At 38.9% G+C, this 24,382-nt stretch overlaps 1 protein-coding gene across 7 annotated transcripts in view; it reads left to right on the top strand.

The window, feature by feature from the left end:
- Positions 1-24,382, top strand: part of ACSL4 (acyl-CoA synthetase long chain family member 4) — an 84,191-nt gene that overhangs the window by 31,372 nt on the left and 28,437 nt on the right. For 2 of the 7 annotated variants that reach the window (XM_082681083.1, XM_082681082.1), the window contains exons 2-7: positions 7,444-7,496; positions 18,761-18,867; positions 20,032-20,562; positions 20,801-20,978; positions 21,376-21,485; positions 21,603-21,741. In XM_082681083.1, the coding sequence (XP_082537209.1) occupies positions 20,212-20,562; positions 20,801-20,978; positions 21,376-21,485; positions 21,603-21,741 (778 nt within the window). In that variant the 5' untranslated portion in view covers positions 7,444-7,496; positions 18,761-18,867; positions 20,032-20,211. The remainder of the gene's footprint in view (positions 1-7,443; positions 7,497-18,760; positions 18,868-20,031; positions 20,563-20,800; positions 20,979-21,375; positions 21,486-21,602; positions 21,742-24,382) is intronic. The other 5 variants (XM_082681087.1, XM_082681085.1, XM_082681086.1 and 2 more) reach the window with 5 other exon arrangements.

Below are 24,382 nucleotides of genomic sequence, written 5' to 3'. Positions count from 1 at the left end.
ATCTATATGCTGTCTACAAGAGACCCACTTCAGACCTAGGGACACATACAGACTGAAAGTGGGGGATGGAAAAAGATATTCCATGCAAATGGAAATCAAAAGAAAGCTGGAGTAGCAATACTCATATCAGATAAAATAGACTTTAAAATGAAGAATGTTACAAGAGACAAGGAAGGATACTACATAATGATCAAGGGATCAATCCAAGAAGAAGATATAACAATTATAAATATATATGCACCGAACATAGGAGCACCTCGATACATAAGGCAACTGCTAACAGCTATAAAAGAGGAAATCGACAGTAACCCAATAATAGTGGGGGACTTTAACACCTCACTTACACCAATGGACAGATCATCCAAAATGAAAATAAATAAGGAAACAGAAGCTTTAAATGGCACAATAGACCAGATAGATTGAATTGATATTTATAGGACATTCCATCCAAAAACAGCAGATTACACTTTCTTCTCAAGTGCACACGGAACATTCTCCAGGATAGATCACATCTTGGGTCACAAATCAAGCCTCAGTAAATTTAAGAAAATTGAAATCGTATCAAGCATCTTTTCTGACCACAACATTGTGAGATTAGAAATGAATTACAGGGGAAAAAAATGTAAAAAACACAAACACATGGAGGCTAAACAATACATTATTAAATAACCAAGAGATCACTGAAGAAATCAAAGAGGAAATCAAAAAATACCTAGAAACAAATGACAATGCAAACACGATGATCCAGAAACCTATGGGATGTAGCAGAAGCAGTTCTAAGAGGGAAGTTTATAGCTATACAAGCCTACCTCAAGAAACAAGAAAAATCTCAAATAAACAATCTAACCTTACACCTAAAGGAAGTAGAGAAAGAAGAACAAACAAAACCCAAAGTTAGCAGAAGGAAAGAAATCATAAAGGTCAGAGCAGAAATAAATAGAAACAAAGAAAACAATAGCAAAGATCAATAAATCTAAAAGCTGGTTCTTGAGAAGATAAACAAAATTGATAAACCATTAGCCAGACTCATCAAGAGACAGAGGGAGAGGACTCAAAGCAATAAAATTAGAAATGAAAAAGGAGAAGTTACAAAAGACACCACAGAAATACAAAGCATCCTAAGAGAATACTACAAGCAACTCTATGCCAATAAAATTGACAACATGGAAGAAATGGACACATTTTTAGAAAGGTATAACCTTCCAAGAGTGAACCAGGAAGAAATAGAAAATATGAGCAGACCAATCACAAGTAATGAAATTGAAACTATGATTAAAAATCTTCCAACAAACAAAAGTCAGGGACCAGATGGCTTCACAGGTGAATTCTTTCAAACATTTAGAGAAGAGCTAACACCCATCCTTCTCAAACTCTTCCAAAAACTTGTGGAGGAAGGAACACTCCCAAACTCATTCTATGAGGCCACCATTACCCTGATAGCAAAAGCAGACAAAGATACTACGAAAAAGAAAATTACAGACCAATATCATGATGAATATAGGTGCAAAAATCCTCAACAAACTACTATCAAACAGAATGCAACAACACATTAAAAGGATCATTACACCATGATCAAGTGGGATTTATCTGAGGGATGCAAGGATTCTTCAATATATGCAAATCAATCAATGTGATACACCATATTAACAAATGGAAGAATAAAAACCATATGATCGGGCTTCCCTGGTGGCACAGTGGTTGAGAGTCCACCTGCCGATGCAGGGGACGCAGGTTCGTGCCCCGGTCTGGGAAGATCCCACATACCGTGGAGCAGCTGGGCCCGTGAACCATGGCCGCTGAGCCTGCGCCTCCGGAGCCTGTGCTCCGCAAAGGGAGAGGCCACAACAGTGAGAGGCCCGCGTACCGCAAAAATAAAATAAAATAAAAAATAAAAACCATATGATCGTCTCAATAGATGCAGAGAAAAGCTTTTGACAAAATTCAACACCCACTTATGATAAAAACTCTCCAGAAAGTGGGCATAGAGGGAACCTACCTCAGCATAATAAAGGCCATATATGACAAAGCCACAGCAAACATCATTCTCAATGGTGAACAACTGAAAGCATTTGCTCTAAGATCAGGAACAAGACAAGGATATCCACTCTCACCACTATTATTCAACATAGTTTTGGAAGTCCTAGCCACGGCAATCAGAGAAGAAAAAGAAATAAAAGGATTCCAAATTGGAAAAGAAGAAGTAAAGCTGTCACTGTCTGCAGATGACATGATACTATACATAGAGAATCCTAAAGATGCCACCAGAAAACTGCTAGAGCTAATCAATGAACTTGGTAAAGTAGCAAGATGCAAAATTAATGCACAGAAATCTCTTGCATTCCTTTACACTAATGATGAAAAATCTGAAAGAGAAATTAAGGAAACACTCCCATTTACCATTGCAACAAAAAGAATAAAATACCTTGGAATAAATCTACCCAGGGAGACAAAAGACCTGTATGCAGAAAACTATAAGACACTGATGAAAGAAATTAAAGATGATACCAACAGATGGAGAGATATACCATGTTCTTGGATTGGAAGAATCAAGATTGTGAAAATGACTATACTACCCAAAGCAATCTACAGATTGAATGCAATCCCTATCAAATTACCAATGGCATTTTTTACAGAACTAGAACAAAAAATCTTAAAATTTGTATGGAGATACAAAGACCCCGAATAGCCAAAGCAGTCTTGAGGGGAAAAAACCTAGCTGGCGGAATCAGACTCCTTGACTTCAGACTATACTACAAAGCTACAGTAATCAAGACAATATGGTACTGGCACAAAAACAGAAACATAGATCAATGGAACAAGATAGAAAGCCCAGAGATGATAAACCCACGCACCTATGGTCAACTCATCTGTGATAAAGGAGGCAAGGATATACAATGGAGAAAAGACAGTCTCTTCAATCAATGGTGCTGGGAAAACTGGACAGCTACATGTAAAGAATGAAATTAGATCACTCCCTAACACCATACACAAAAATAAACTCAAAATGGATTCAAGACCTAAATGTAAGACCGGATACTATAAAACTCTTAGAGGAAAACATAGGAAGAACACTCTTTGACATAAATCACAGCAAGATCTTTTTTGATCCACCTCCTAGAGTAATGGTAATAAAAACAAAAATAAACAAATGGGACCTAATCAAACTTAAAAGCTTTTGCACAGCAAAGGAAACCATAGACAAGATGAAAAGACAACCCTCAGAATGAGAGAGAATATTTGCAAATGAATCAACCGACAAAGGATTAATCTCCAAAGTATATAAAGAGCTCATGCATCTCAATATTAAAGAAACAAACAACCCAATCCAAAAATGGGCAGAAGACCTAAATAGACATTTCTCCAAAGAAGTCATAAAAATGGCCAAGAAGCACATGAAAAGCTGCTCAACATCACTAATTATTAGAGAAATGCAAATGAAAACTACAGTGAGGTATCACCTCACACCAGTTAGAATGGGCATCATCAGAAAATCTACAAACAGCAAATGCTGGAGAGGGTGTGGAGAAAAGGGAACCCTCTTGCACTGTTGGTGGGAATGTAAATTGATACAGCCACTGTGGAGAGCAGTATGGAGTTTGCTTCAAAAACTAAAAATAGAATTGCCATATGATCCAGTAATTACACTTCTGGGCATATACCCAGAGAAAACCATAATTCAAAAAGACACATGCACGCCAACGTTCACTGCAGTACTATTTACAATAGCCAGGTCATGGAAGCAACCTAAATGCCCATCGACAGATGAATGGATAAAGAAGATGTCATACATACATACAATGGAATATTACTCAGCCATAAAAAGGAATGAAACTGAGTCATTTGTTGAGACGTGGATGGATCTAAAGACTGTCATACAGAGTGAAGTAAGTCAGAAAGAGAAAAACAAATATTGTATATTAGCGCATGTATGTGGAACCTAGAAAAATGGTTTGCAGGGCAGAAATTGAGACACAGATGTAGAGAACAAACGTATGGACACCAAGGGGGGAAAGCCGCGGGGGGGTGTGGATGGTGGTGTGCTGAATTGGACGATTGGGATTGACATGCATACACTGATGTGTATAAAATTGATGACTAATAAGTACCTGCTGTATAAATAAATAAATAAAATAAAATTTAAAAATTACAAAAAAAAAAAGATTGCTGGTCCTGAGTCAAGAATTATCAATGTGACAGCAATTTTCATCTATTAAAAGTTTTCTTTCCCAGTGGTTGTTTCCTAATAGTCAAGCTGTATCTTAGGTGGGTCTTACAAGTAGATTTTTGATATTTGTTGCTTTAAAAAATTCTTATTTAAATGCAGTTGTTCTATTGAGAGCTTTTAAAAGAATGTGCCTTTCCCTCTTGATACTGTTGGTAGTTTCATCCAAGGTAATCAAAAGGATAGGGATAGTGCACCTTTTTTTGTTTTCTAATAGTCTCACATTCATCTTTTTTTTTTTTTCAGTATGCGGGCCTCTCACTGTTTTGGCCTCTCCCGTTGCGGAGCACAGGCTCCAGACGCGCAGGCTCAGCGGCCATGGCTCACAGGCCCAGCCGCTCCGCGGCATGTGGGATCTTCCCGGACCGGGGCACGAACCCGTGTCCCCTGCATTGGCAGGTGGACTCTCAACCACTGCGCCACCAGGGAAGCCCCACATTCACCTTAAGAGTAAAACTAATCAATACTGATTAGAAAGAAATTCTTAATTTTGCTGTGTAGGGAAGCATATAAGATGCTTTCCTAATGTTCTAGAAAGTAGACCCTATTTTAGTCCATTTGGAGGGGAGAGGGAGGAGAGTTTGTTTTTAGAGACTAGTTCATTACTCTCATTTTAAAGCCTATTTCCGTTCTGAAAGTGTGCAACTTTTGAAGTAAGGAATGGAATTTCTATGCATGTGGTTTATCTTCCCATCCCAGGTGAAGTCTGGTACTTATATTGTAGGTTAGGTACTTGTCATTTTTATACCACACAATTTACATATGTGTGCTATGCAAATTGTGTGTATGTGTGATATATATAAAACCATACTAATGATAAAACTATATGTGTGTATGTGTATATATATAATTTATATACATAATTTATCATACTAATTATAAGGGGAGAAGTTAAGTAACAGAAAGAGTGATAATAGAATTCTTAGCTAGAGTTGAAGTATTTCTCTTCACATTCAAACTAGACTCTGTCTTTGAGCTAGGGTAAAGACAGTGGGTATAGTATAAATAAACATTGCTTCAAAACTTAGAAAGTGAAACAAAGAACTTACCCCTGAATACTGCAGATTTAACTACATAAAGAAATATTCATTGTTGTCATGGATATACAATTTATATGTTCTTCTAGCATTGAAAAGAATAATTTTTGACTTAGGAGTAAAATGAAAGATTTTCTGTTTGGCTAAAATTGATTATCATCATTCTAAAATATAATGGTACTTGTAGCTGTCCAGTTTTCCCAGTACCACTTATTGAAGAGGCTGTCTTTTCTCCATTGTATATTCTTGCTTCCTTTATCAAAAATAAGGTGAGCACACATGCATGGGTTTATCTCTGGGCTTACTATCTGTTCCATTGATCTATATTTCTGTTTTTGTGCCAGTACCATACTGTCTTGATTACTGTAGGTTTGTAGTATAGTCTGAAATCTGGGAGCCTGATTCCTCCAGCTCCGTTCTGTGTTCTCAAGATTGCTTTGGCTATTTGGGGTCTTTTGTTTTTCTATATAAATCGTGAAATTTTTTGTTCTACTTCTGTGAAAAATGCCATTGGTAGTTTGGTAGGGATTGCACTGAAAAGTAGATTGCTTTGGGTAATGTAGTCATTTTCACAATGTTGATTCTTCTAATCCAAGAACATGGTATATATCTCCATCTGTTTGTATCATCTTTAATTTCTTTCATCAGTGTCTTATAGTTTTCCACATACAGGTCTTTTGTCTCCTTAGGTAGGTTTATTCCTAGGTGTTTTTTTTTTAAACATCTTTATTGGAGTATAATTGCTTTACAATGGTGTGTTAGTTTCTGCTTTATAACATAGTGAATCAGTTATTCATATGCATATGTTCCCATATCTCTTCCCTCTTGCGTCTCCCTCCCTCCCACCCTCCCTATCCCACCCCTCTAGGTGGTCACAAACCACCTAGATGATCTCCCTGTGCTATGCGGCTGCTTCCCACTAGCTATCTATTTTACGTTTGGTAGTGTATATATGTCCATGCCACTGTCTCACTTTGGTATTTTATTCTTTTTGTTGCAGTGATAAATGGGAATGTTTCCTTAATTTTTCTTTCAGATTTTTCATCCTTCGTATATAGGAATGCAAGAGATTTCTGTGCATTAATTTTGTATCTTGCTACTTTACCAAGTTCATTGATTAGCTCTAGCAGTTTTCTGGTAGCATGTTTAGGATTCTCTATGTATAGTATCATGTCATCTGCAAACAGTGACAGCTTTACTTCTTCTTTTCCAATCTGGATTCCTTTTATTTCTTTTTCTTCTCTGATTGCTGTGGCTAAAACTTCCAGAACTATGTTGAATAACAGTGATGAGAGTGGACAACCTTGTCTTGTTCCTGATCTTAGAGGCCATGGTTTCAGTTTTTCACCATTGAGAACAATTTGGCTATGGGTTTGTGATATATGGCCTTTATTATGTTGAGATAGGTTCCCTCTATGCCCACTTTCTGGAGGTTTTTATCATAAATCGGTGTGGAATTTTGTCAGAAGCTTTTTCTGCATCTATTGAGGTGATCATATGGTTTTTCTCCTTCAGTTTGTTAATATGGTGTATCACACTGATTGATTTGCATATATTGAAGAATCTTTGCATTCCTGGGGTAAACCCCACTTGTAGAGTTTTGAATATTGTTTCTTTGAGCCAGGCTCAGTTACTTTTGTGAGATCCCAATAGCACGGCTTTTAGTCATTTCTTGTTTTTCCTTCGGTACCTGGCTTATGAACTACCTGGCTTGTCATGCACAGGTAATGTGAAACAGCATGTGAGGTTTCTTTTTATTTAGTTATTTATTTTTTAAAATTTATTTATTTTTATTTTTGGGTGCATTCGGTCTTCGTTGCTGTGTGCAGGCTTTGTCTAGTTGTGGCGAGCGGGGGCTACTCTTTGTTGCGGTGCGTAGGCTTCTCACTGCGGTGGCTTTTCTTGCTGCGGAACACGGGCTCTGTGTGCGTGGGCTACAGTAGTTGTGGCACGCGGGCTCAGTACTTGTGGTTTGCGGGCTCTAGAGCGCAGGCTGAGTAGTTGTGGTGCACGGGCTTAGTTGCTCTGCAGCATGTGGGATCTTCCCGGACCAGGGCTTGAACCAGTGTCCCCTGCGCTGGCAGGAAGATTCTTAACCACTGCGCCACCAGGGAAGTCCGAGGTTTCTTTTTAAAGGGGATCTTTTCTCATGTCACTATACATAAATGTTGTCTCTTATTGCAGATTGGAGTCACGAAAGATACACGGGTTCTTCTTAAGAGAAAAAGAGGAAATCTGTAAGTATTTGTCCTTTAAAAATTCTAAATTTGCCATCTTGTCAGCTTTTGGAGAAAACTAAGTGACCAAACTAACAGGCATTTTTCCTCTCTTTATATTAGAAAAGCCCTGCCAGTATTTATGTTTGTGTTAAAAAGGCAATATTTGGGAAAGTAAAATAGGAAAGCTTTTTACTCTGGGCAACTTCTAAAATTTAAACTGTCACTCACTTATGAAAGGGGAAGTGACGCTTAAAATCTAAATACAATCTTTTGAGTATTACCAAAAAATGGAGTCACAGATTGGAGTTCCAATTCTGGCTACTGAGGCGGTGTGTCTTTGACAAGCTGTTTAGCTTCCCTTTGCCTCAATTTCCTCATCTGTAAAATGAGCTTAATAAGTGTAAGTGTCCAGTGACTGGTTCATTAATATTGATGAAGTTGAATCTGTAGTAGTGTATATTTTCTCCAGTAAATTGAAGCTTATTCTAGTTACTGTTTCTCAAATTGTTTTACATATATTTCTGATCTTCAAAAATCTAAGCATCTCTACTGTCCTTTACTGAGGCATCTACTCTAGACTATAATATAGAATGAAAGAAATACAACAGAGCACCTAAAGTTAGAATTTTAGTGTTTGAGCCTTGGACCTTGAAAATTACCTAGTCCAGGGGTTCCCAGACATTGACCTATAGACCGTGCCCTCACCAGTGAAGCGTTTTTACTGGTCCATGGTGAAGTGAGGAAAATAAAGACAACAGGCCATGAGATTTTTAAAGCTAAACTTTTTCCATTTAAATGATTGCTTCTTATTATAAGATACATCCTCCTAATTTTGAGGAGTTAGACCCATTCTGTATTTTATGAAATGATAGTGACAGTAAATGATAGGTTTATGGTTTTTGTTTTTATGTCCATACCTGGCCAAAAAAAAATTGGCAGCTGTGTCATTGCTGCCTTCTTTGTTTTTAAAACTTTTATTGGTCCATGATATCTTAAAATCTGAATCCAACTTTCTCATTGTACAGATGAGGAAACAGACAGGAGCTTATTTAATTTGTTCCAGGTAGTGCAGCTCAGCAAGCTGCTGAGCTAGGACCGAAAGCCCTGTATACAATGCTGCCTCTCTTGTATTTCTGCTCTTCTGAGAATTGCTTTCATTATAATAGATTATGAAATTGAAACAGAAGATCTAGTAGTTCTTATGTGCTAGTTCAGAACACTCAGTGTTCTTGTAAAGGTAAGGCTTAAAGTCTACTGATCAGCCTGCATTAGAAAAATCTGGAACATGACCAAAGATTTTCATCAACAGGCCAGAATTAGTTGTCCCTGAATTCAGCTACATAGGCAGCATGCTATTTCCATGATTGACAAAGAAGATACCAATAAGTTTAGTGTTTCCTTTGGGAAATAGACCATAGTGCAATTGTGAGGGCTGTAGTATTCAGGCTTCTATAGTTATTTATCCAGAGAGTCTGTTCTCTCTCTCTCTCTCTCTCTCTCCCTCTCTCTCTCTCTCTCTCTCTCTCTCTCTCTCTCTCTCTCTCCCTCCCTCTCCCTCTCCCTCTCCACACACACACACACACACACACACACACACACACACACACACATCTACACACATAGATAAATACTAACAGTAGTTGGCCTGCAGCCCATCTAGATGTGTAACAGAAAAAACTACCAAGGTGAAGAGCTGGAGTTGCCAGGAGCCTTAGCAAGAGGCCAGTTGTGGCCAGTTGTGTTCAGGTGTCAACAGACACCTTGGAGACTCCTCTTCAGTTGGCATAGCTCTGCCTTGGCTATCCCCAAACACACTTCAAAACAGAAATACCTAATTCCCTCATCTCCCTTGCCTCACTCACGTTTGTGAAGCTCGCATGGGCCAGGTAAACAAATGAACGTGAAGGGAGAACAGAATGGAAAGTATTACCCATCCCTAACGTGGAGACATTATCTCTAGGAGTACTTTTCCATGGCTTCTTGTATTTGACTTCATGTGGCTTCCTTCTTTAGTTGAGAATTCTTTAATTTCTCAAATGTCAGGCACACACTAATGCAATGTCAATAATTTAAATACATATTGAATTAATAATAATGTCAACAATTTAAATACATATTGAATTAATAATAATGTTAATAAAAATACGTATTGAATTTTTCGTTGTCTGGAATACCTGTGCCCTTTTCTTACCAACACTAATATTTAAGAGTTGACTGAATGGCTGTAAGATTTCAGTCTTCAACAGAGTTATCACTCTTTGAGTTCTTTTATTAACCTCATTTATAATGAATATTTACTACTGAAGAGCAGAGTGAAGCTGTTTTGTTTTGTTTTGTTTTCTACCATGATACAGTTTCACATCGTGGTGGCCAGGTAGCTGAGTTGTAGTGACTTAATTAGCCATTTTGTAAGAAATGGTTTAAGACCACCTTGCTGCCTAACTTTTAACAGTGTGAAGTACTGGGAAACAATATTAGCAGAGAACCAACCTATTAAACTGGTCCCTCTTCTAGCAAAGGTGGAAGATAGGGCATGTGGCCAAAAAAGATATAAGTTGCAAAATTCTCCCTATAACACAGAGGTACTCCTGTGGGAAGTATCACTGCTGGTTACAGATTTTTATTTGAACCTGAGTTCATGTTTGGCAGCCCACAGTTGTATTACTTTATTATAATTAGTAGATAAGATGATAGAAGACAGATGAGTAACAAATAGGTAAGATGACAGAGTCTGCATATTTCTCACTCAGATGAAACACATGTGTAACTGTGAGCTAATTTGAAAGATCAGATCTGTAGCCCAGTTGTTTTTGATTAACTAATGTTATGATCATAAAGAAAAAATATCCAGTAAATGGAAGACTCTACAGACAAAATTAAAGTCTACACCATGCGTGACGGGCCGTCTAATGTAGCAGCAGGGTTTTGTCTACAGGGATCTGTAGCAGATTCTCTTTAGCAGCAGCTGTAGAACACTGGAATTGTCATTGTGCTGGCTGCTTCCCTTCTACAGCACTGAACACATAACTCCTACAACTTAGTTTGTCTCCCCTTTTTCATGATGTCTGATAAAGTTGGATTGTAACATCATGCTTTGTCAGTAGGTGCCACTTCTAGCATGATATATCCTCAAAATTCCTTACATGTAAGCTTTGGATTAAATTATATCCAGCCCACTCTCAACTTTGGAAAGCTAGCTGGGATGAAGTGAGAGAGTAGCATTGACGTATATACAGTACCAAATGTAAAATAGATAGCCAGTGGGAAGCAGCTGCATCACACAGGGAGATCAGCTCGGTGCTGTGTGACCACCTAGAGGGGTGGGATAGGGAGGGTGGGAGGGAGATGCAAGACGGAGGGGATATGGGGATATATGTACACATATAGTTGATTCACTTTGTTATACAGCAGAAACTAACACAACAATGTAAAGCAATTACACTCCAATAAAGATGTTAAAAAAAATTGTGTGTTGCGATCACTTAAAATGAGGAAGAGATATGTAACACAGTGTTACATATACATACACAGTGTGTGTGAGAAGTGCAGAAGCACAACATGGGCTCCTAGACCTCATTTCAACATACTAGATCTCTTTAACACATGTGAGTAGGGTCCCAATTATATACTATCCGATGACCTAGAAAAAGCATTATCTGATGAATGAATGCTGAGGATGTTCTTAAGGTGTTATGGGAGGGAACACGTGCTAGAACAAGAAAGAGCATTTTCAACATGGCAGCTGAGGTGCTTTCTTTTCTGGGGAAAGCTGGGAAGAGACTAGCAGGATGGCGACTTCAGGAGTTAATACCTGTCCAGGTGATGAAGTAAACAGGTTTGGTTAATCTTGTTAGAGACAAACCCAAAGATCAGTCATAGTTGTGAGATACTCCTAGTCAAGGTAGCTAGGCACAGGTGCAATGTGGTGTTAGAGAGCATCTATATATTCACCCTAGGTGTTTTTGTTTTGCTTTTTTCAGTTTTCAGATGTATTTATTATAATTACTGTATACCAGGTTAAAAGTTTGCTTGTATTAGCTATTTCATATTTATTATATTGGCTTACTAACTTTGAGTCAGATGAGACTTACAAGGGGCAGACGGATGTATATTTCACATGATTATTCAGTCTTGTAGACTGCCTGATAGCAAAAGATCCTGCTAGCTACTCTTAATGACTTTTATTTTCTTAAAATATTAACATTTAAAAAGTTTTAATGTTAAAATGTTAATTTTAATGTTTTAGTGTTAAGGGTTGACCGAATGGCTATAAGATTTCCGTCTTCAACAGATTTATCAGTCTTTGAATTCTTTTATTAATCTCACTTATAAGGTATATTTACTGCTGAAGAGCAGAGTGAAGTTTTTTTGTTTGTTCTCTACCATGAGACCGTTTCACATCATGGTGGCCAGGTAGCTGAGTTGTAGTGACTTACTTAGCCATTTTGTAAGAAAATGGCTAAATAAGTCATTTGTCTACAAATGTTTTAAAGTTAAAAGTTTTAATATTAAAATATAAAGTTAATTATATTGTAATGTAGCTCCTGTAAAGTTTGATTTCATGAACCAAAGGCAACCAATTTCTTTAACATGTATATGAGCTTTCTCCTATATGTTTTAAAATCATTTGGAGCTTTTTAATAGTGTGTGAAAGAAAATAGGAGTTTTTAAAAAAGCACCCCAGGCCTTCACAGAAGTCTTGGTGATGTAATATCTATGTAGAACTATGATCTTCTAAAGTGCAACCGGTATGCTTACCTGTTTAATCTCTTGTATTTTTTATAATTTTCTGATTTAAAGTTTAGTGAATACAGCTTATCCTTTTCAGAAGGCAAATTATCTCTTTATTTGGTGTTTAAATTACCCTTAAGTGATGTATGATTTGAAAATGTGGTTTCTTAAAGTAGCACTGACACAGTTAACCATTGATTATCAAGTTTATATTTTGTATGTTTTCATAAGGTATTATTATATCAAGGACAGATGAAGTTAATTTGCCCTACCACGTGTTTCAGCTTGGTAGAGGTGTGCATCCTTCCTTGGTTTAGTCTATTTTATAAAACTTTTGAAAAAAAGTGTCTTGGCATTGACTTCAGTTTATTAGTTTTTCTCTGTGCTGCTGGGAGAGATGGTATCTTTTAAATTCAGACTTTAATCAGTATGTAGTGTTTGTTTACTTTGTGTACTGGAGCTTAATGTATTACTAATGCTTTTTGTGTTTAACCTAGCTATCTCAGAGCGTTTGAAGTAACTGGAATGAAATACTTAACATTAAACTTGACCTCAAAATTTAAAAAAAATTGCACCTGATTTTCACTTACACTTCTAGGACTTACTAGACACCTAAAGGGCTTTTTTTTCCCTATAAAAATGCCTTAGGCTGTAGGACAGATCAGTGCTCAAAGTTGTCATCAGGATTTTTTTCATATACAAAGTTTGTCACTCTCACCCATTTAGATTATACCAGTATGACCAAGGTCACAGACAGTACAGCTGAAAGTATGGACTTTAAAATCAGATAGACCTGGGTCCAAATCCCTACTTAGCTGTGTTAACTTGGGCAAATGATCTGTCTGAGACTGTTCTATCATCAGCTATGTCATCAGGGTATTACTTCAAAAGGGTTTTCTGATGGACTAAATGAAATAATGTATCTAAAGGACTGAGCACAGTGCCTAGCTCCTAGTACAGGCTCAATAAGTGGTTATTAATCTGATTCTCATATAGAATGCCGAACATCAACAGGAAGGATTAGCTATCCCCTGACTGAAGCTGATGCCCTGCCCTTTTACAGCTGAACTACAAATGCAACACTTGATTTCAAGGAAGCGCAACTCAGAGTTTACGTCCTCCTGGTGGGACAGCAGTATTTCTCTTCATACATGGCAGGACAGCATTCCTCTCTGAAAGGCATCCGTGAAAAAGCACATAGTAAAAATTCTGTAACCCTCTTGCTTTTATAACAACTGTCTTTTCCCTCCATGTAACAGGCAGTTTTTCCAGTTTCATATTTTCTCGCAAGCAACTAAATACGTGTTCAAATTAATTACCAGGGGCTTTTAAGAGTATACCATTTCCTAGAGTGTTGGCATGGACAAGTGATTTTTTAAGAAGATGACTAAGGTTGGTTGTCTTCCGGCTATTGCACTTACGTCCATTTTTACTTTATAGTTTCAGAGCAATCCATGTCCATTCCTTTTTTTTTTTTTTTTTGGCTGCGCTGGGTCTTCATTGCTGCTCACGGGCTTTCTCTAGTTGCGGCGAGCGGGGGCTACTCTTCATTGCAGTGTGCACGCTTCTCATTGCGGTGGCTTCTCGTTGCGGAGCACGGGCTCTAGGCGCTCGGGCTTCAGTAGTTGTGGCACATGGGCTCAGTAGTTGTGGCTCATGGGCTCTAGAGCGCAGGCTCAGTAGTTGTGGCGCACAGGCTTAGTTGCCCTGAGGCATATGGGATCTTCCCGGACCAGGGATCTAACCCATGTCCCCTGCCTTGGCAGGCGGATTCTTAACCTCTGGACCACCAGGGAAGTCCCTCCATGTCCATTCTTATTTCAGTCAACAAGTTTATTGAACAGTTAACACACAGAGATACTGTTGTAGGAGGATTCAGCAGCAAACAATAAACTCTCTGCCTCCTGGAGCTTTTATGTTCTAATGGGGGCATTCATAATAAACATGAAAAATAAAGCATATGACATAGTAGTTACAAGTACTAGGGAGAATAATAAAGCGAGAAAGGGATAGGAGGTCTTGGGGTTCAATTTTGGAGTGGCTAGAGAAGGCCTCACTGAGAAGGTGATATTTGAGTAAAGACAAAAAGAAGGTGAGAGAATAAGCTGTGCAGGTATCTTAGAAGAACATTCCAGGCAAAGAGAATAGCATGTACAAGGACCCTGAGGCAGGGTCATGCTTGGTGTGTCCCAGAAACAGCAAGGAACAAGTGGGACGGTAGCAGAATGAGGCAGGGAAAAGTGTCGGAGATGAAGATGGAAACTTGAGGTGGAGGACAGATCCCGTCTCCTAGGTCTGAGTAAGGACTGTATTTCTGAATGAGTCATATGGGGATTCTTTGAAAGATTTTGAGCAGAGGAATGGTATGGTCTAACTTGAACTTGAACTAGAGCACTCTGGCTGCTGAGTTTAGAATTTATTATAAAGGTGGAAGCAGGGAGATCCGATTGGCTATTGCATTTATCCAGGTGAGAGAGGATAGTGGCTTGAGCCAGGATGGTAGCAGTAGAGGTGGTGAGAAGTAGTTGAATTTGATATCTGTTTTGTAAGTAGAGCTGGTAGGATTTGCTGTTGAATTGGGTGTGGAATGTGTGAGAAAGAGAGGGGAGTGAAAGTGAACCTGGTCATCGAAGGCTTTTGGTCAAAGCAACTGGAACTACAGAAATGGGCAAGACTGGGTGTGCTAGGTTTGTGGGAGGACGATCAGTGGCTCAATTTTCAACATATGTATTAAATTTGAATATGTAACTGATATCTAAATGGATCTGTTGAGGAAACAGTTGGATATACAAACCTAGGTGTCTAAGGGAGACCTCCAGGCTAAGGGGGGACATTTTGAGAGTCATCACCATATATATGCTAATTAAAGCTGTGAGACTAAATGAGATCACCATGGGAGTGAGCATAGATAAAGAAAAGGTTCAAGGACTGAGCACTATAGCGTTTAGAGGTCAGGGAGATGAGGAAGAAGCAGCAAAGAAGATGGAGAAGGAATGGCCAGGGAAGTCGGAAGAAAACCTGAAGAATGGGGTCTACTGGAAGCCAAGTGAAGAAGTTTCCAGCAGGAAAAGAGGGGTCAACGGGGCTAAAGGCTGGTAGTGGGTCAAAGGGGATGAGGACTGAGCTTTAATTGACCTTGGGATCTGACAACATGGAAGTCATCAGTGAACTTGATCAGAGCAATTTTGTGGAATGGTAGAGGGGAAAGCCTGAGCGTAGTGGGTTCAAGAGAAAATAGGAGGAGGGAGCTGGGTGAGAGAGCACAGAGACAACTCTTCTCCTTCTCCTACAGAGAGGGAGTGGTTTTTAAGATGAAAGAAATAAAAGCCTGTTAGGATGCTGATGGAACCGATTCGAGCCGGAAAAATTAATGAGGCTGGAGAGAGAGGGAAGAATCAGTAGAGTGGCACCACCAGGTCTTTCTGGTCTAGACAGGGGTGTCACACACAAGTGAAGGGGTTGGCCTTAGCTAGGAGCATCACTAGTCCATCTCTAGTCATGGGAAAGAAGAGAGCACATGGCCACAGATCCGAGTAGATGGGGAGACACACTGGTGGGAGTCTGTGGAAGTTCTCTTCAGATCGTTTTAGTTTTCTCAGCCAACTGGTAAGCCAGGTCAGCAGCTGAGGATGAGGATGGCAGAGGAGCCTCGGTGGTCTGAAGAGAGAGAACAAAGTGTAACCCCAGGAGAGCAAACCCCAGGAGAGCAAGCCTCTGGATGGCCTAGTGGACGCTAGGGCAGCATGGTTTCCGTGCAGCTTCAAGGGTCCCTTTGAGGGAGCAATCATGGATCTAAAGGGGGGCGTTCAGCACAGCTGGGTTTTTCTCTAGCCAAATTCAGCTGCATGGGGATGGGTGCAGATTAGGTGGCGGACGGGATTTAACCAGGTTGTGGTTTAGCTGAGTGAGTACAATGAAGAGGGAGAGATGCAAGCAGGTCGAAAGTGTATTCCAGGAACTGATTATTAATGCTCATGAAATTGAAGCCGGATCAGACGAAGGATTCTCCCAACAGGGGCACGAAGTAGATAACACAAGCGGTATTCCTGTTTTACACGCAATGCCACTGGTACAGAGCTTTTAGGTGAGAGGTCATATATCTCATCCGAAGTCACACATAAGAGCAGACGCTGAGGTTAGAAGCCAGACCTCCTAACTTTGTTTAGTCCATGTACCACCCAGGATATCAGACTTTCTCTTCTTTAGAGAACAATTCATTTTCCCCTAACATAATAGCGGGGTGCATAGTCTTGAGTTGCCAAATCATCATACACGTGTCTCTTATAGTATAGTGGCGTTCTAGTAACGTTGACTCTGAAATAATTCAATTTTCCCATTGACTTAGATCATAAAAGGGGAACAGCACTTTCCACAGAAAGCTCGAAAGCATCTGCCACTCTACTTGCTGTTTTCTGATACATCCTGCAGTTCTGCCCCCATCCATTCCCCAGTCCATGAGGACTGTCCTCATTTCCCAATCTTTGTCCTCTCCTTTTGAAAACATATCCATCCTTCATACAGACTCCAAATACCGTGCTATTTTGTGAAACCTTTCTGGATGGTTCTCCGTCCTCCCTCTTTTTGTCCCCCCAAAACTGGATGTAATCTCATCCCTCTTTTGAATACCTTTAGCGTTTCATTCTTGTTTCTCTGATGGGATCTATCATATTCTACTGTATATATTTGTGAACTCATCTCCCTGCACCCTGCCATACATATGGACACATATGTACATGCACACGTGCATGTAAAGGATTGAGAACATGTTTTACTCATCTTTGTGTTAAGTGTTCAAAACTTACACATAGTAGGTGTTCAGATCTTTTTTTTTTTTTAACGAATGTATCAATAGGCTGGATGTAACACTGGGGACAGGCCTTGGTTACAGTTTGTACTGTCACAACATTTGCTTCTCTTTGAGATGGAAGATCAGACGATATCAGTGGCTCAAATATTCAGCTGAAATGGAGGTTCCAGTGTGCTCCCACCAAAGCAACTCTGCCTTTTGCTTTTATCTGTACTTGTGTTTTCACGTCCACATAAGATTTTATTCAAATGAATGAGCCATGCCTCGCCCCCTGCCCCCAGTACCACCAGAAAGAATTAGAAAACTTCTGGACTAAACGACCTCTCTGATCTCTCTTTACCTGAATGTTCTTTGAGCCTTGTGTACTCTGTGTGTGTGTGTGTGTTTATGTGTATGTGTCTCTGTACTACGAGGATTAAGTAGATGTTTCCCTACCTCCAAGACTTAAGGCAAATCTGTTTAAAAAATTAAGTGTATGTAACAACATGAATGACTGAACACATACAATACAGTTTAAATCTAGCTAGATTGTAAGCTCTTCAAAAGCTGTCTTCTACTTCTTCAGCCCCAAGGGTGAGCCTGAGGTGGTACTTCTGGTATTGTCCCTGATAATTTACATATTGAAATAAGTATTTATTTTGAATTGATTTCCTTTCAGTACTTCTTTATATTACCAGTAAAGAATTATTTTAAAAAATTGTGTGTGTGGGTAGACTATCATCTGTGACTCTCCTTTAAGGTTTATAAAGGAGTATTATGAAGTATTTGTTATAACAAAGAGGTGTTGGGTTTGATAGGGTTGAGAACTCCTGGTCTGTGCTTTAGGTGCTTAGATGTTTAAAAATGATGGTATAATCAAGGATCAGAATGAGTGGTAGACATTTCAAGTGATGTGGGAAATTAGAAAAAGGAAAGATTATCAAGGATTTGGGTAGTCATGGAATGTCTGATGGAGGAGAGGATTGTTAGAGGGAATCTTGCATATTGAGGATCAAGCACTATGATAGACACTTGATGTACCTTGTCTTGAAAAAATGAATGACCAGACTTGTCCAAGAGACTGAGAAAGCAATTTCTAGGTATAGTAAATCATAAAATTAAAGTTGGAAGGGCCCCAGGAAATCATCTAGGCCAGAAATTTTTAGTGTAAGGGTGGTGTCACCCTTTGGTGTTCATGGATGGATTCCAGGGAACTCAGGAATCCCCTGAATTTGTGTATACCATTTTGCATATCTTTCTGAGGGGAACTGGGTTCATAGTTCTCATTGGATGCTGAAAGGGGCCCATCACCTCTAGGAAGTTAAGGGCTACTGATCTAGTCAGATCCTAAGCTCAGACAGATTGTTTTGCCCAAGGTTATACAGCCGCCAGTCAGTGACAGAGATGGGGTCTGAAACCCAGGTCTTTTCACCTGTAGTTTCTTGCTCATTTCACCACACTCAGTTGAAGGACATGAACAAAAGCAGAGGCAGGATTAAGGATTAAGCCAACCATTTTATAGTAGTTGGTGTAAAAACGCACAACTCTCTTGGGGTCAGTAGTCCATTTCCACAAGAGTTGCAGAAGGATGCACTTCAATTTGTCTCCTCAAAGTGAACTAATATTTTAATTTTTGTAGTTGAAATATACCGCCATCTCCAAAATAGCTTTCTCAGCTGAAGGCAAGTTCCTGGAGAGACATTATTCTCCCTGAGGCTGTTTCTGCAGTTCCTTTCCATTTGGCACTGTTTTTTCTGACCTGCAGTGGCCTCCAGTTTCCTGTCAAATCAAATCAAAACTACTTTGCCTGATTTGTCAGACCCTGTACTACTGTGGCCCGTTTAGCCAGCGAGTACTCTGTGCCCCACTCAGGTGAGTGTCCATTTTTTTGGCAGTCTCTCCTCTCCCAAAGTCCTTTCATTTCTACCTCTTCATCTTTTATCATGTGGTTCCCCAGCCCAGAATGACCTCCATTCTTTCTCCTTTGTTTCCAGATTCCTGACATAAGGTCCAGCTTAAGTCTAATCTCCACAAAGCCTACCCTAATAACTGTGGACCATTTTGCACTTGCTCTGAACTGCTATCGCATTTATTGCTTGCAGTGCACACCATAGCACTTAGGTATTTCCACAGGCTTTTCATCGGAAAAGGTCCAGTGGTCACTTCGGGAGTGGGATTCCAGGAAGTCCAGGGTGGGACTCTGGGCACCCCCAATCCCTGCTTCAGCCAGAGCAGTTCCACTTTAGTGTCTATATATGGGAAGTCTGCATGAGTGTTTATTTGAAGAAATGGTTTTGCTGCCACCTTCTCCTGCAAACAAAGTTTGAAAACACTGGATCTATCTTGTGTGCTGATGGTCTCACAAGTGTTAACTCGTAATGAGCAAGGGCCAGGACTTACACTACTTTGGACTTAATACTACCACTCCCAGGCAACTAGTGCAATTTTGAGCACAAAAGTGGACAAGTAGGAAATGATTTTATGATTGTATTGCTCCAGTTTGGGGGATAGGAGGTAGTGAATAGCATTACCAAGAAATTATTTTAAAGAACAACTCAGAATAATATTTCTGGTTTGATCTTTGAGAAATAAACCAAAATTGGTAGAATTTTTCTCTCTTTTGGAAACAAAACCAAATCCTATTTAAAGCTGTCCAGTTTACATATACATATTTAAGAGAAACCTCAATATTGGCATTCACTACTCTCCCAAAGTTTAGCCAAACTTAAATACCACATGCCTGCACTCATATAGGCACTATAAGTGTTACACGACTGACTTACAGAGTGATGTGTAGTATACCTAAAAACCTATAAAAATTAAATTTAAAATTTATGGCCATAATGATTAAAACTGGAAAATGCCAGTCTTTCAGACCAGTTATTTCCGCTTTCTTGTATCAAATCAATTATAGCAACTAATAAAGACCTGAGTATTTAAATCAGTGGTCTATCAACTTGCTAATACTCTTTTGTTTTGTTTTTGTTTTGTTTTGTTTTCCCTGCTCTCTGCCTGGTTTGTTGTCTTCACCTACAGGTGTACTTTATTGTCGGCTTCCAAAGATTACTAACTCTTATCTGTATCGTTAAAATTGAACTGCCTTGACTCTTCTGCTACTCTCACTACTGCTTCCATTATTGCCTTCTTCAGCAAAATCAGGCTTTCTGAAGCCAAAGAATAACAAGAAATAAACACCATTTTAGAAGCCTTGCCACTATGAAACTTAAGCAAACTGTGCTCACCATTATTTTGCTGCCTATCCACTTGTTAATAACAATATACAGTGCCCTTGTATTTATTCCGTGGTATTTTCTTACCAATGCCAAGAAGAAAAACGCTATGGCAAAGAGAATAAAAGCTAAGCCCACCTCAGACAAACCTGGAAGTCCGTATCGCTCTGTCACGCACTTCGACTCGCTAGCTGTCATAGACATCCCTGGAGCAGACACCCTGGATAAATTATTCGATCATGCCGTATCCAAGTTTGGGAAGAAGGACAGCCTGGGGACCAGGGAAATCCTAAGTGAAGAAAATGAAATGCAGCCAAATGGAAAGGTTTTTAAGAAGGTAAAGCATTTTTGTGCTTCCTATTGTTTTTAAAGGGGAAGGTACACTTTATTATAAATCAAGTGCATTTAAAACATGCTGGCGTTCCATTATAGTGCCCGTAACTAATTCTCAGAAGGTGCTCACAGCATCTGTGTAATTCACTTAAGGATATTTTTAGAGTTCTACACTTTGAATAGTATGTTAATTGCTTGTTTGAGTACATATGCTAATATTACAGAATGTCTCACTTTAACAGTTAATTCTTGGGAATTATAAATGGATGAACTATCTCGAAGTGAACCGCAGAGTGAATAACTTTGGTAGTGGACTCGCTGCATTGGGACTGAAACCAAAGAGCACTATTGCCATTTTCTGTGAGACCAGGGCTGAATGGATGATTGCAGCACAGACCTGCTTTAAGTACAACTTTCCTCGTAAGTGCCTGGTGTTTTTGGAGGGGGAGAGAGTGGGCTTCACTTACATGTGAAATTGTCCTGAGATCCTCTTGTTTTCCAAGCAAGTGTTCAGCCAGAACCTGTTGGCCTTGAGAAACTGAATTGACTGATGACTTTTGCCCAGTTTGTGGCACTTCCAGTGTTTCTGGGTTTCTTTAGGTTTAAAAAGTTAGAATCCCGAAAATTTGTAAGAAAGATTTGTGACTACCAGGAAGTTTGAGGCAAGGTTGAAGGGTAATAGCAGAGACTATGAAATCAAATGAGATTATAAAATGTCTTTGCATCTGTGAGTATATCTGTCATTAAAAGTTGACTTAGATAATATATCTAAGAAATGTTTATCATTTAACTTTTGTGTTCATTTTTTATTATGCAGTTGTGACTTTATATGCCACACTTGGCAAAGAAGCTGTAGTTCACGGGTTAAATGAATCTGAGGCTACCTATCTGATTACTAGTGTTGAACTTCTGGAGAGTAAACTTAAGGTAAGTATGAAATTTTCTTTTAATTCATGGCAGTGTTTGACAGTATAGGAGAATATTCAAGAATTGAGTTTATTGCATACCCATATTTAATAACTGGCTTTTCTTTCTGCTCAACAGACTGCATTGTTAGATATTAACTGTGTTAAACGTATCATTTATGTGGATAATAAGACGATCAATAAGGCAGAATACCCTGAAGGATTTGAGATTCACAGCATGCAATCAGTAGAAGAGTTGGGATCCAAGCCAGAAAACTGTAAGTAAAGCAGTTAAAACAAATGCATTAATCTCTTCAAGGCTTGTTATTCCAGTAGGTTAGGAAAAGCAGTAATGCAAGTGAAAGCTGTAAAGTTCTCTGATTTGAAACAAGTTTTGTATAACTCAATCAGAAAACTTTGAAAATGTTTAAAAACTCTCAAGACCATATACGATTCAGATTTTTCTCTCCCTTTCTCCTCAAGAAGGTAACCACTGTTTGAAATGTTACTAAATGGCTGAGGCTATGGCAGTTGCTCCCAAACTTTTCTTTTCTCAAAGAAACCCGCTGTAACCTTCCAATCTGGACTCACGTAAGGCAAAGATCTCAGGCCTTCCATTCAGTAAACTGTTTTTTTTTTTAATGCTTAATGCTGCTGATTTTCATCACGTCTCAGAGGATGCAGAGCTGTTTGCCAAAACCGTACTTGGCTTATTCTACCACTGATACGGTAGCTGCTATTTCATTTGAAACAAGTTAAGTGTGTCTTATATCAAAATGTCAGTTGGTCATCAGGACAGAGGGTTGAGCAAATGAAGTACTCCATTGAAATATTTTTCTTTCTCCTGTTTAATGAGAAGATCACAATACTCTACTAGATGAGTAATCCGAGTCTTTTATCATAGGCATAAGTATGCCTGCCCTTTGCTCTGGGGAGAGATATTATCTTTATTGTACTGGACAGTGAACATGCCTGCTCCTTGCTCTGGAGGGAGACACTTTCTCTGTCTTCCAAGGCTGTTCACTGTGCAGTCATCCTTGCAAAGACAGCCTGGAACAGTCAGTGCCTCTGCTCGCAAGATGTACAGAAACTCAAGAGACCCGTGGAGAATTATCTCTCAACACCAGGTTGACCCTGCAAGATCGCGGTAAACTTGACTGGGAAGTCCTGATTGGTAGGGATTTGTTGGCACAAAACTGGGGGGGGGGGTATTGGTCCTCATAATTTTGTGTGAGCCAGAGCATGACAGACCACAGGTCCTACCTAGTCCGCTCATCTCTACAGTTAATAAGACACATATGTTTGGGGTGATCCTTTACCTGAGTAGACAGTTGTTATGATGATGACAAGAAGTGAAGTGTCACATTGTGTGCTTAGCCTGAGAAGACCTTAACATATCTACTGCTGCCGCTTCCATCAGTCATCAGAAGGATGCAGTCCCTATTTGCTTGATTTATAAACTATGACAGTAGATACCTTTAAGGAGCACTAACATTACCCCATTTAAGTATAGCTTTATCTTTGGTTATCTCAGTACTAAATCATACTGTTTAAAATGGTTATTTTAACTTGTATATATAAATGTGATTCATTTTATAAACTGATTTGTAAAAAAGTTTATTTGGTAGAGCAGTTTTAGGTTCACAGCAAAACTGAGGGGAAGGTACACACGTGCACAGCGTCCCCCATTATCAGCATCCCAGAGTAGTATGTTTGTTACAATTGATGACCTTACATTGACATCATTATCACCCCAAATCCATAGTTTACATTAGGGATCCCTCTGGGTGTTACACATCCTACGGGTTTGGACAAATGTATACTGACATGTATTATCATTATAGTATCATACAGAGTATAAACTCATTTGTTAGCATCCAACAACCGTATTAAACTTGTATTTATTTAATTGCGATCATATACCTGGGGATTCTTCGTTATTTTGGTGTATTCTAGAAAGGAAAGGAGATTACTAGCTTAGCACAATACACTGTCTTGAAAGTGGAAGCCCCAGTGTGCTGTTTAAAACTTAGCATGTTAGAATCTTAGAGTTGATGTCGCCTTAAAGATCAAATCAAAAACAACAACAACAGCAACAACAAAGGAACACAAGGAAACTTAGGGAAGTGATGGACACGCCTGTTGCCCTGATTGTGGTGATTGTATCACGGATGTTTGTATATGGTCAGTCATCAAATTGTACACATTAATATATTCAGTTCTTTATATTATCAATTATACCTCAATAAAGCTATTAAAAAACTATATGAACAGTTTAGATATACGTTCTCTCTTGTGAGCAGCACTGTTGTCCATCCAACCTAGGTTAGATAGATTAAGAGCTGGAAGCAAATTCATGTCATGTTAAAATTTAAAATATTGACATATATATATATATATATATATATACACACACACAGTGTTTGTTTAGAGTGTGCATGTAGGCAGTTAATAAATGGGGAATTGAAATTTCACTCAACTTTTTGTTCAGTTAGTATCGTGGAATGACAAAAAAAGTTATGTCTTATAATAGCAGTTCTCTTTATTAATGAGATACTTTCAAGGAACATTTACAGTTTCTCTAATTCTTTTTCCCTGTGTGTGACTATTCTAATTATATTTATTGAAATGTAATTTGTTGCCTGTTTCATCTAAAAATTTTAAGCTTCTATGTTACGTCTTTTTAACTGCGTTGTTCCAGTAATTCATTTTTATTGTATTTTACAAATGCACCCATCCATAAATTATTAGGGGAAAAAAGGGTCCTCACAGCAGATAGTTTGAGAAGCACAACTCTAGCAGACAGGTTAACAAGCTCCAGCCTGCATCTGTTTCTCTAAATGAAGTTGGATTGGAACACAGTCACATCCATTTGTTTAACAACTGCCTATGGTTCCTTTCAGCTACAGCAACAAAGTT

Source organism: Grampus griseus, assembly GCF_964374135.1.
Source record: "Grampus griseus genome assembly, chromosome: X".
In the NCBI taxonomy this organism is placed as follows: domain Eukaryota; kingdom Metazoa; phylum Chordata; class Mammalia; order Artiodactyla; family Delphinidae; genus Grampus; species Grampus griseus.
Note: the sequence above shows the minus strand (reverse complement) of the source record. Positions and strands in the feature narration are given on the sequence as shown.